The 13,278-nt window shown below is 39.2% G+C and overlaps 1 protein-coding gene across 5 annotated transcripts in view; it reads right to left on the reverse strand.

Moving 5' to 3' along the window:
• Positions 1-13,278, reverse strand: part of pofut1 (protein O-fucosyltransferase 1) — a 404,965-nt gene extending 391,687 nt beyond the window's left edge. The window contains exons 1-10 of one of the 5 annotated variants that reach the window (XM_052059507.1): positions 13,166-13,278; positions 11,244-11,322; positions 11,004-11,099; positions 6,186-6,251; positions 5,675-5,796; positions 5,139-5,321; positions 4,172-4,284; positions 3,438-3,630; positions 2,893-3,135; positions 1,656-2,713 (exon numbers count right to left, since the gene is read on the reverse strand). In XM_052059507.1, the coding sequence (XP_051915467.1) occupies positions 2,417-2,713; positions 2,893-3,135; positions 3,438-3,630; positions 4,172-4,284; positions 5,139-5,321; positions 5,675-5,743 (1,098 nt within the window). In that variant the 5' untranslated portion in view covers positions 5,744-5,796; positions 6,186-6,251; positions 11,004-11,099; positions 11,244-11,322; positions 13,166-13,278 and the 3' untranslated portion in view covers positions 1,656-2,416. The other 4 variants (XM_052059506.1, XR_007961526.1, XR_007961525.1 and 1 more) reach the window with 4 other exon arrangements.

Consider the following 13,278-nt stretch of genomic DNA (forward strand, 5'->3'; position numbering starts at 1 on the left):
GTGTGCAGGTTGTTTGTCTCTGTGTGCCCTGCGATGGGCTGGCAACCGATTCAGGGTGTCCCCCGCCTACTGCCCGAAGACGGCTGGGATAGGATCCCACCACCCGCAACCCGAGTGAAGATAAAGCGGTTCAGAAGGAAGATATCATCAATGACCACTGGATGGCAGAGGTGTCTTTATGGCGCTTCACACGTCATGCACTTCATGTTTATTCTTGTTCAGAAGTTTTGTGCCGTCCTTAAATTGCATTTTTAATGGAAGAGAGACCTTGCCACTGCTTTGAGCCACACTGTGTTTTTTCTCTCCAGTTTCCATGGATTTCGTTTGCCAGCAAGCTCATGAAGAATGTGCTGGGGTATTTTTTAATGTTCGTCTACCCACAGTAACACCCCGCCTCCCCTCCACTTCTTGACGCTCTCTTGCTTCCATTGTCCAGGTATGCTGTTTGCCTGGGATGAAAGGGGATCTCTCTGAGCACACTTCTTTCAGAATTATTGAAGGCTTGAGTTTGTAGGGGATGAATATTTGATGTGGCAACGTCTCCAGACGAGCCCACAGCAACACTTCAGACAGCGGCGGCTTCGCTCGGCTTCAACCACGGACCATAGTAAATAATGGTGGATTTATTTTACCATAATATTCGTTGTATATAATTATCGATCAATCCAAAAGTCAGATATGAATGTATGTGAGTTTGTACTGCAAGAAATTAGGCCCCTGATGGGCGGAATAATACAAGTGGGCTTATGCCGCCCTCTACTGGCCATATATGTACATAACATAATTTGTTTTTGTAATCAAGTGTCATCACGTGCGTCTTAATTCGTGTGCATACCATAACAAAGTCAATTTAAAACGTGTAAATCATTATTTTATAGGAATAGGAAAACATTTCAGAAGGGCAATTTCTACATAATTTTTCCTAAAACGATGAATATGGGGATTAGCTGCAAGTTTTAATCGTGTTATATATATATATATATATATATATATATATATATATATATATATATATATATATATATATATATATATATATATATATATATATATATACATACACACTGTATGCATGTGTGTGTTAAAAAACACACTCACATTCTCTAATTAGTTGAGATGCACCTGCATTATATACAACGTTTATTGATGTTTTTAGTTTGCAGTGATGTATAATTGTAAGTCTTTTTTTGCCATCAATTTTGCTATATGAGGTACTGTACTGAGCAACAGCTCAGTATGATGTATTTCAAACGACAATATTTGCTCCATATTGGTCAGTTAACACCTCTGGAACAGTGTCAATCAAGCTTTGCATCATTATTATTATTTTCATTTTCAAGTCAGATTTGACTGGATCTCATCGTCCTCTTGTGCAATGAAGCGTCACATGTGGAAAAAGAAAATACGATATACTTTTTTTTGTGGGGCAAGTTTGGGCAATGTTGCCAAACTTGTTTGGCAACATTTTAACTAGGGTTTAAAAAAAAAAGACTATTATTGTAAAACGTGTTCCTTTCAATAACACATTATGAAACATGATCGTCAGGACATAAGTCCAATACTCCACATTATGCTTTCTGTGTAAAGGGTTATGATTTGTGAACATATCAGGTTAATGACTACCGTAATTAATAACTAAGGTCCTCAAGAAAACACTCATTTAAAAATTGTCATTTTATTCCCAATTTTTTTTGATTTGGTTCTGAATGTAAACAGTTCCTCTGGGATGTGGGTCTTGACACCTTTAACAGGTGTTAAAATAACTAAACAAAAGCAAACAACAACAACAACAAACACGCTAAAATAACTATAATACACAATCGTTTCATTCATTGTATTAATGGTTTAATATTTTACGACAATATCAAAATGACTCCTACCACTTTCGATTTTTTCCTAATAGCTTCGGAGGCCGAAGCAAAAAATTTGGATGCCCCTGCTTCAAACTATTCTGTTGAATGAATGGCAACATGTGGATCCGCAGGTTAATTCTATTCTCTGCCATCTAGAGGAAGCGCATGTAATTGCTCTGTCTGTCGCAAAATGCTAATGACACACACAGCTAGCGGAACACTGACACATTATTTGGAATGTGTGAATACTTTTCAGACCAATTGAGTGAAAAGTGGATCTTTTTTTTTTAAAGTGTGACGCTCTTTCACCGCGGTGCAGCGGCTGGGAATCACTAGTTTAAAGTGTCAAGCTATTGTTGAGCTCTTATTGAATGCTCAACCGAGCGCGTGGTAGATCCACTTCAAAAACAGGCGCACCATTTGCGTCATATTTATCTTTGGGTTTACTTCTGTTGTGACCGTTTGTATTGACCGCGTAGCAATGTTCCCCTGTGTAGTGTCTATTGAGAGTAGTTTTCCCTTTTATTTCTCTGCAGTTTTTTTTTTTTTAAATACGGGTGGATTTAGTTCACATCTTTGCTGCAGCTCGAGGACAGAGGCAGTTCTGGATTTCCGCAATATTGTTCGTCCAAGTGGTGTTGCCGTAGCACTTCTGATGCAGATTGAGTACTGGTGCAGACTGGTTCACCATGCCCAGATTGGTCCATGCCAAAAAAGGAGGAGGGAAGTTTGTGCACATCCCTTTCTCTCTTCACAAAGGCAGTAAACGATGAGACGCAGTTCCCAATAAAGTGGTCCGCTTGGCCTAAAATGTATAGATCCACTTGGGGAGAGTCAGGCCGCAGACTCACCACTTTGACCTGCAAAGAGATGACAACATTTTTATTGAATCCCTCAAGAAGAAATTCAAAGCAACAGTTTGAAATTGTGGAACATGTACATGATCAACTACTATGTACACATTTTACAATCATTCCAGAAAGCGGTGTGACAGACATACTGTAAGCCAGTTGGAATGAGAAAGTGGAAGTTTCATCACCTTTCCCTTGAAGAGCTTCTCAATATCGCTGCGGTGGGATTCCGAGTCGGTGGCGATGTAGACCGAGCGAGCCGAAGTCCTTTCCACCCACAGCTTTACGGCCCTGCGGATCTCGGCCAAGTCAGGCAGGCACATGGTCATGGTGAGGGGCAGCGCCGTCTGCCGCTTGTAGCCCACACACTGAGGGGAGGCCATGAAATGGGGCCCCGCATCGCCGCTCTTCAGCAATTTGCAGGCGTTTTGCTTTAGGCAGCACAAAGAAGACATGGTGATACATTTTCAGATACAAAATTATCCGTGTTTATAGCAACCTTCCAAAATACTGCCGTACACCCTTGCGTAACCGTATGCATGCATAGTTTCAATGATGAAGGCTCATATAAACATAAAATAAAAAGTGGAAAACAGTCGCCACTTTTGCATCTTCTGTTCAGATGATCATCATGTAAACGTAGCCTCAGTGTTTTTTTTTTTTTTTTTTTTTAAAGAACATTGTACAATGTAGTCAAATGCTCGTGGGAGCCGAACCTCAAACGGCATCTCACCCAGTCACTGCCAATCCTCAAGTGAATGCCAACATAGGGCCGAGTCAGGAGGGCAGCGATGTGTTCCTGTCCCTCTGCCACCATCTTGTCAGACCAAACTACGTAACGCTGCAGGCTAACGTGCTCCTCCACCACTGGGAACTGGGCAGGAGCTCCAGGCAGGGCCAAGACTGGGTGCTTGTTGGGTGGGAACCTACAGACCATGGAAGGGAAGGGTGATATTGGAACCGTGACTAATTTAATTGAGAACAACACTTGAGGAGCATTTATCAAAGAAATGAAAGCACGGGATGAACATTTCACTAGTCGTCATGCTTGACTATGAGGAAAATAAAAATCAATAGATGGTTTGACAGGTACTACACACTTTGAAAAGAGGTTTGTTAAAATCTCTACCGGCGTGGCTGTCTACTCATCAACTTTTAACCTAAACAACATACCTAAGCTAAACATATCAATCTTTGTTTTTGTTTTTTTTATCTGTCTGAAAATGTGTCTGTTGGAGAGCCATTTGTAATTATGCAGTTACACAATATCACCCGCACCCAAGTTTCTTGTCTAAAATAAATCAACAGCACCTTTGCTAGTTGCAGCCAAGTCAACCACTCACCAGATTGAAGACACAATTAATCACAAAGAATTCTAAACAAGTGATAAGAGTTCTCATTGAACAATTCATCAATTCCTATCACGGCTCACAACATTGATGAAAGTCAAATAAAAGGCATACTCACTTCTCCATCCACTGCTGCTGGTGGTATGCACTGAAGGAAATACCACCAAATAACACAGACTCGTCAAATTCCACGCGAACATAGTCCCAGAACGGACCGAATGGATTACCATCCTGAAAAGAGCAGAACCATCCACACACATTGGAGCAGTTAACAACTATGCTTTGGCACGTTATCCAAATTCTCTTCAATGGTTCAAAAACTATTATTTATGCATGACTCTTTTTTTGTAGCTATGACTGCCCGCAAAATGAAATAAAAAGCTCAACAATTAAATGTTCTTCCACTAGACGGCAGAAGGTAGATAATTGTGTTTCCACATGTTAACATCGACACAATTAAATAAGTCACGCGGTCATACGGGCAGTAAAATTGAAAGAAGCACGCGGATGAGCTGAGTGATATGTGAGGTGATGGACGGACCACTAGAGGGCAGCGTTGGAGTCCATTTCACAAAATGCCAAAGCAAATGACTCACTCAGAAACCACGTACAGTAAACATGAAGAGAACTTGGACCATTAATAGCCCTGTTCTGTCCCCACCTTTGAAACGAGGTCCTTAAAACATGACTGGGATCATTCCATTATTAGTCACTATGCAGGAGAATTATTTGAAGTTTTCACTTCTCCGACTGCTTACTCTTATATTTGCCCATAGGACCATGTAGTCTCTCACAGGTCAGTGCAAAATCTGTTTTACTTCTGGTTGGGGAACGAGAGTCTTAATTCAGGTTTTAATGAATTAGCGTTCAAAATATCCTCATAGGAAGTAATTTGACTTGATAGTTGGTGGAGATATTAAGTATGTGCTGTTCTCTTTTAGTCATATTGATTGAACATTATTGTCATGTGACATTTTAAGCCTCTTTTAAAGGTTCAGGGTTATTCATCTTTATGTGTTTATGTTTTGGGATCCCTCCTCATCCACACCTAAACACACAAGCTTGCCGTTCCACTGTACCCTCACCTTCATGGGACAGGATCGTCCATCTGCACTCCGTTGAGCTGCTGCATCAAAGCAGTATGCTTTCCTCTGTCCTACAGGCCAGTGTTTGTCAGCAAGCTCCATCATGAAGACTTCCAAAGCTACCACGCGATGGTAGGCCGACAAGGCCTCAAGTTTGAAGAACTCGCTGTATGGAACATGGACCTAGATGAATAGTCATTGAAAAAAAAATCATAGTTCATAAAACTCACAACATTATGCACTAAAGTGATTTGTAGACATTCTTTAAACTGGAATGACCCAAGTAAAGTAAAGTAAAGGTAAAAGGTAGAGCCTACGTGGCTTGTTACAAAGGTATCCCATAAGTCATCCTCCAACTGTTCATGAATGTATATGTATTGTAAAGGTTACTAAACAAAGCAAGCAAAAATAATAATTGTGGACATGGCAAGATCATTTCTCCCAACTTCATATTTCATTGTCTCTTCATGTTGTCTTTTACACTCAAGTGCTTTTTCCGTGGATCAGACACGACAGCAAATTGAGAACAGAATTACATTAGTGGCAGGCGAGCTGTGATGCCGGTAAACAATCCACGGAGGGACTGCCAGTGTTCGGTTTAACATCTTCGCAAAAGCCAGAGAACCCAGGAAATGGTCTGCCTGGTTCCCAAAGCGACCTGAACACAGAAACACGTTCCAATGTTCGCGGAATATTTTGTTTTATCGAATGTAAAATGTATAGTGGAACTAAAATGTAACTTTCGGCCTCGATGTATTGTTACAAAAAATGTTTTATTCCCCCCAAAAGTTCTGTCATTACAATAGGTTTTAACTATGATGGGTAATGGTGTAAAGTTAAAAAAACTGCCTTAAATTAAAACCGTTTATTACCCATGCACGGACAGTACAAGACATATCCGTTATCATCCCACTGCAGTTCTTGGGTAGCCGCCAGACAAGTTTGTTGAAAGAATGAACAAAGAAAACCGGCCAGCGTGAGAGGGTGAGTCTGTCGCTTCCACGCCGCCATTGTAGTCCAAAACATATCCCAGAATGCAATGCGTACACTTTTACTTCTTTGTTTGGTTGATGGTGTGGAGACGGTTCAGACTGTTAAGGTATGTGCTGCCATCTGCAGGTCAGAAAGCATACTATTGGTTCCGTTGTAAACGGAGAAAAAAAGTATACAATACTCTACGTTTTGATTCAATTTTACAGACTCTCTCATTAAAACAAGTGTGGTTGAACAAAACATTCATCAATTACAAGTACAACTAGTGAGAAAACAGGCAGAAACAAACAACCTCAGTCGGATTCTTTTGTGACTTTAACTCACTGAAATAATATTGTATTCAATCTATTATTTCTAGTTAAACTCATATCTTAGTTTCTTCTGTCAAAATACAGTATATTTATTAAATACTGAAATGAGAGTGTGGTCATTTTACTAAGTCCACGGTTTTCCTGTAATGTACTTTCTCATATTCAATATACAGCAGCTGTGATGGCCCGGCGACCAGTCCAGGGTGTGCCACGCCTCTTCGCCAAAGTCAGCTGAGAGACGCTGCAGCTCACAAGGACTATAGGAAATGGATGCATGGATGGACATTGCTCCTGTAAATAACAGGAATTGTTGACTAATCTACTGTTAAGGTCAGAAGGTTGAGCAAAACAACTTTTCAACATTTCCTTTTTGATATTTTGGGAATACATGTGTCAGTGTGTTGGAAAATAATACAAACTTTACCCCCAAGAAATTCCCCCTCCCCCCAAAAAATCAAGTATTTTTTCCAGTGACCATTCAATGATAATGACGACAACCTGTTGTCCATTTGTTCCTTTGATTTCATCGTTTTTAATGCGCTGTCCTGCACTGTACTTTTTGCTCGTCCACCCCAAAACTTTAATATACAGTGCTCGTTTCCACATTACAATAGGAATGAAATCAAAATGCAATAAACAACAACAACACATTTCTGTTTTGCATTGCACTGCCTTAAGTATACGACTATGGTGGTTCGTTCCCAGCTACTCTTGCCTCACATCTGCGTATGAGTCCTCAAAATGCCCAAACTCACTATGCTGGATAACCATGGCAACACATGGCCGGAATGTTAAATGGGAGCAGCCTAACAGATAGATGAGGCTCCCTAAAAAAAAAATATATATATATATATATATATAGATAGATGGATGGATGGATGGATGGATGGATGGATGGATAGATAGATAGATAGATAGATAGATAGATAGATAGATAGATAGATAGATAGATAGATAGATAGATAGATAGATAGATAGATAGATAGATAGATAGATAGATAGATAGATAGATAGATAGATAGATAGATAGATAGATAGATAGATAGATAGATAGATAGATAGATAGATAGATAGATAGATAGATAGATAGATAGATAGATAGATAGATAGATAGATAGATAGATAGATAGATAGATAGATAGATAGATAGATAGATAGATTTGCTTTTTATGTAGAGTGACTCAATTTAGACTTGAGTGTGATACCATCAAATAGGTTTTATGATTGACATTCCTTATTGATTGGTTGACTTGAAAGCAGTTGAATGCAATCCATGATGAGCCAGTGTCAAACTTTCTCTTTCTTTGCATTCAATGACTCTTGTTTTTCCTCCTCTGTGATGCTCGGCAGCTGGCTGTTTTTTCCCTCCTTTCCTGTGCATACTCCTCCCCCACCCCTGCAACACACAGTTTTTCATTGTTTGAGATGACAGTAGTGATAACAATGCAGAGAGACGTAACTCTCAGTCTTCTTGAAAGGAGTTTAGGGGGCAGCAGCGGGCAATTTTCTTGAGGTGAATTAACGACACAAAAAAAACTAATGCAAATAAATGACCATTGTAGTCTATACGCTGAATGCCTTAAACTGGATATCTAACAAACAATGCTATTTGGCAGACGATTTCTCTGCTATACCAAGGCTTTTTTTCTTAACCAATAAATTTTTCCACCACTAAAGGATGCCTCATTTGACAGGATGAGCAACATGTACAAAGTAAAATGTGCTAAATCGTCACTGCTAGTGATTTTGAATTGTATCAAAACTTCAACAATTAGATGTGATGAGAGTATCCTGTACGCATTCAAGCATACAGTTTGTTAAATAGCATTTCAGATTTGCAACTTGTAAAGGTGATTGTTAATTTTTTTCACAATAATAATAATAATAGTTGTTTGAAACCCAAAGAAAAACAACAGCACATCTTAGAAAGCTAAATGAATACTTCCAAAAATGAATGGCCTCATACAGCTTTCAAGATTAAATATGTTTTCCAAAATTTCACCAGTCCATCAATCCATTATCCAAGCCGCTTATCCACACGAGGGTCGCGAGCGTGCTGCAGCAGATCCCAGCTGTCCTTAAGTAGTAGGCGCGGAACACCCTGAACTGGATGCCAGATCATCACAGGCCAGATATAGACAAATAACCATTCGCCCTCACAATCACACCAAGGGACAGTTGCATTAACCTGCCATGCATGTTTTCTGAATGTGGGAGGAAACCGGATTACCCATAGAAAACCCACAAAGGCGCAAGGAGAACCCTTGACCTTGTGAAGTGGATGTGCTAACTAGTTAGCCATGGTGTCACCCTCAAATTTCACTCTAACGGAAATGTTAATGTTTCACATCTTTAATCCTTTAAGTGAAAAACAAAAGAAACAAAGTGCAGGAAGTTTCCAGCATGTTGGCTCCGATGCAGTGCCAAAAGAATCCAGTTTTTAATTGATCTCTGACCATCTGTTAGAATTTCCCAAAAGTCTGATCATACCGACATGCTGCAAAAATGCCGAATATCAGCTGATACTTGTCTATCAGTGCAAACAACCATATTGACAATGTTAGTGGCAACCGGAAAGCAACTGGGAACCATTTACAGCCCACTTACTTGGCCTAAAGTAGCCGAATGACAGAGCAGCCAGGATGCCCCTCGTGTTGTTTAAGCATGAGTATCGGTGCTAACGTCAACGTGTTCAGTGAGTCTTTTTGAAGGCAAGACATCACAACACACCAGTTTTGTTCTTTTTGCCTCGATCCTTCATCTCTTAGACAACAGTGGGTTAAGCGACATTTGGCAACAATTGGTGGAGCTCAGGAGTGAAAAAAAAATGTTCCAAATAAATGAGTTATAAGCTAGCTCGACAGGTGGATTTAGAGGCTAACACGACACTATGATGTATCCTTTGTCCGTGGTATTCACTCCATGTGTTCTTCAAGGATGAAAAGGCTATTGTTAGCTTTAATGGTGATCCAGTCTAGTCATCTACCACCCAGCAGGTGGCGTTTTAGTGACTCCGCTGGACTAGACCCATAAAAACGTTCCACCCATCCTTATCAACATGCTGCAGAGCCCCCGATGAAACCTGATGGTCCACCTCATGACGGAAAAGACGGTGCTGGGCTAAGATAGACTTCAGATGCTCACGCGTCAGCAGACATTAGACTACTGTATGATTTTACCTGTTTTGTAACGCTTGCGTACGGGCTAGTTCTACTATTTGAAAGGACAAGAGGTAAACTTTAAAGGAGCTGAACTTGAAGCAAGATTTGAACCCAGGACCTCTCAACAATGACACAGACGTGTTCACCATTATTCTGCCTTGCTGCACAAACAAACCAAAATTAAATGAATAAAAATATAATAAAAAAATAACTATCAAAAATGCGCAAGCCCGTGACTGTGTTTTGCACAGCGTGCAAATAATACTGTACATTTTTAACTGAACCACTGTATATACTGTATGCCATGTGTCATTTCTTTGTTTGGGTCCTCTATTTGGATGTTTTATTTTTGATGAAGTTAGTTTTATTTGGCTTAGTTTATCCACCCATCCGTAATCTCTAACGCTTATCCTCATTTGGGTCATGGATACGTTGGGGTTTATACCAGCTGACTTTCGTAGCGAGATGGGGTACCCGCTGGGCTGGTCGCCATCCAATCACAGTAAATTAAATTTCATCAATGAATTACAATTATGGGCTGCAACAGTCAGTTGTCCTTGGGTCTTAATTCTTGATCTTAGCAAGCAACTTTGGACTATTGTGTGCTTCCGACATTGTCCCTGATAGTGTATTGGTTCATCTGTGAAAACTACGCAGGCTGCATTGCAACTTTGCAATTGTGTGAAATTGAAAGACTGTCTATTTGTGATACTGAAAAAGCAAACGTTATATAAAATCGATGGATTGGTGTGTCCAATTTAATGGGAACAGTTTGGAAAAGGCCTTTAGTTTTCTCCGTGTACAAAGTTTCTCTCATGTTCAACATCTGTACCACTGACCACACGAATGGACAAAAATTCCCAAAGAAACACTCCAAGATCTTAGAGAAAGACTTTCCAGAAGAGTGGAAGCTGTTGAAAATGCATACAGAGAACAACACAAAAGTTTTTTTTCACTTTTCATTTCCAATAGATGGCATGTGTTCCAATAGTTTTGTCCATAGAGTATACGTGTAACAGTGACATCCAATCCCTCCTCGTGTAACCGCAGCATTTGACCAACATTTAGTGGCTGTTCATCACCCAGTCTCCATTAAAGCAAGCCACCCAACTGTTTTACAAAACAAAACTCATAAAAAAACAAAAACACACACGCACATACACGTCCTCATTTTGAGGGCATTGCGGGTTATTTTGCTGGCGAGCAAACAAACTCCAGATGTGACCTAATTGTAGCAAAGGAGGGGCTGAGTGCGGCGACGTGCACCTGTGTGTGTTTATGAGGACGGTTAGACGCGTGCAGAAAGACGGTACGAGGACAAAGGTGAGATGGAATGACACAGGAGGAAGAGTCACCTTAAACAGACACAGATGTGAGGGCTTTATTTTTCGGGAGCTCACCACGCTTTCCTATCAGGAGACTTGCTTGGAAGACATCACGACTGATGAGGACCTGCTCAGTAGAGAGGTGAGGGACGGAAGGAGCTTCTGTGGAAGCTGCAGCGAAGAAGAACAGAAATTCAATGCCATCATTATGTTGCCGGTTGCATAGCCGAAAGTTGTCAGACAAGGAGAAGAATTGTCTTTGTCATCATCACACACAAAAATATTCATGTAATGAAGGATTAAATACATTAATACCTGTGACGAGTGACGACAGCACTGGAGCAGGGTGTGTCTCGCTTTTCCTCAGTTCAGCACTGACATCAGTGCCGTTAGACTACATAAAGACACATAAGTGATGTGACAAGAATATGACAAAGTAAAAAAACAAAAAGAGCAATCGAGGACAGTCCTTTTGCCAAGTTTGAACTCTTCAGAAAAAGCAGACTAAAATTCATTTAATGTGTTTGATTGTGTGATTGGAACGACACTGCAGTCAGCAACATGCGATCTGAAAAGAACGAGGCAATAGAGGTCAGACGCTGAGAGAACCAAAAAAAACAATTTGTATTTTTGGGGCAAAACAGTACTTTTCGTTAGCACAACAAAGCTGAGTTCTTGTTGTTGTTGTTTTTTTACTTATATCTTTGAGTTCAGGGACCAGAGAAGGAATAATTAGGCCTGTAAACCCTTATTTGTTGTTTGAAAATGCCAGAAAGCCAATTTTCCCATTATCCATCCATCCATCCACTTATCCTCATGATGGTCGCTAGCGTCTTTTTGGATTCATATACTGTACTTTTATTTCGCACAGCTACTTTATGAAATAATGTCGAATAAATTCTACATGTTTTCTTTCTCTGTCGCTCACAGGAGGGGCAGCACTCTTTGGACTTCACCGCACTCTGACATCCCTCCTCTCATGCCTACGTGTTTGTGATCTTTATGTGCAAGACAAACAAAATAGACTGTTTCAGCAGAATGGAAGTTTCACCTTGCAGATATCAGCATTGTAATTAAAAACAAATACATGTATTCTTTTACTTCCCTGCCAATTATTTTTTTCCACAATAATTGTTTGTTACCTCCACCATAGGAGGATATTTAAACACATACACACACACACACACACACACACACACACATACACACACACACAGGTAGAAACTACTTGAAACAATTGGAAACTTTGTGCCAATCAAAGGGGGAAATTAGAAATTTATATTTTCCGTTATTTCTCAATCATTAATGCAGAATTATTTGTAATCAAAGTCCGATATATGAGGAGGTGTTCATTTTTTATGGCGTAAGAATAATTTAGTCGTGGAGGATTGCTTGGACAAAAATGTCCATGTGCAACTGGACTAGAAGCAGAAATTAGAGCCAGGATTTAACTGTATAATGTCATTGACATTCCAAAATCTTAGCAAGTTTTGGATTATATGTTTGAGTTTTCAAAAGCCAAATGAATTAGTCATGATATTGTTTTCAAAACTTTGTTGGTTTCCTTTCATATCAGAAAAAATCCTCTTTGTATATTTTGTGTTAAAAAATTGTCATGCATTTAATGTCTTCCTTTTCATCTATTGTTTTTTAAAATTATTTCCTTAAAAATAACTTTTTGCAAAAATGTATTTAAGGTTGAACGTCAAATGGTGATGTCATTATATTGAATTCCGGGAATGAGTAAAATGATTGTATTTGTCATTTGAAGATTTCAACATTTATTTCCTACACTTTACATTTTGTATGAACAATCACTTAAATATATGTTTTTGTTAATAATCCATTTTCTGAAAAGGTAAAAACAATATGGTTTGATAAAAATATTATTTTAAATTGAGTGCGAATTATTCTCACAATCGAACAAAGATTCCATCCTGTGTTCAACTTTAAATTGTTCTTAATTTCCATTTAATCAAAATCAGTTTATTAAAAATCTGATTTTTTAAAAACAGCAAAACAATCGAACTACCATTCTCAAAATTTCTAAAATGTCTTTACTCCATCACTGTGGTAATTGAAGATGCCTTTCATTTGATTTTTCTTCTATTGTATATTAAATAGGAACGGAACGAAAACTTTGAACCACTTTACACGACTTCCGATTTTTTTTTAAAAACAACAGAAAACAACCCCTCCATAAGTAGAAATACAGAATAAATCAATTAAAACAATACCTGAATATTTTAAGTCCCAAATACTGACTACGGTCACTATTTTCTATCAGCAGGATTTAGTTGCCAAGCACCAGGTACGGCTGTCGCGCTTTGGGGGCGTGTCCACTAGAGAA

This window comes from Hippocampus zosterae, chromosome 2 (assembly GCF_025434085.1).
Source record: "Hippocampus zosterae strain Florida chromosome 2, ASM2543408v3, whole genome shotgun sequence".
Taxonomy (NCBI): Eukaryota; Metazoa; Chordata; class Actinopteri; order Syngnathiformes; family Syngnathidae; genus Hippocampus; species Hippocampus zosterae.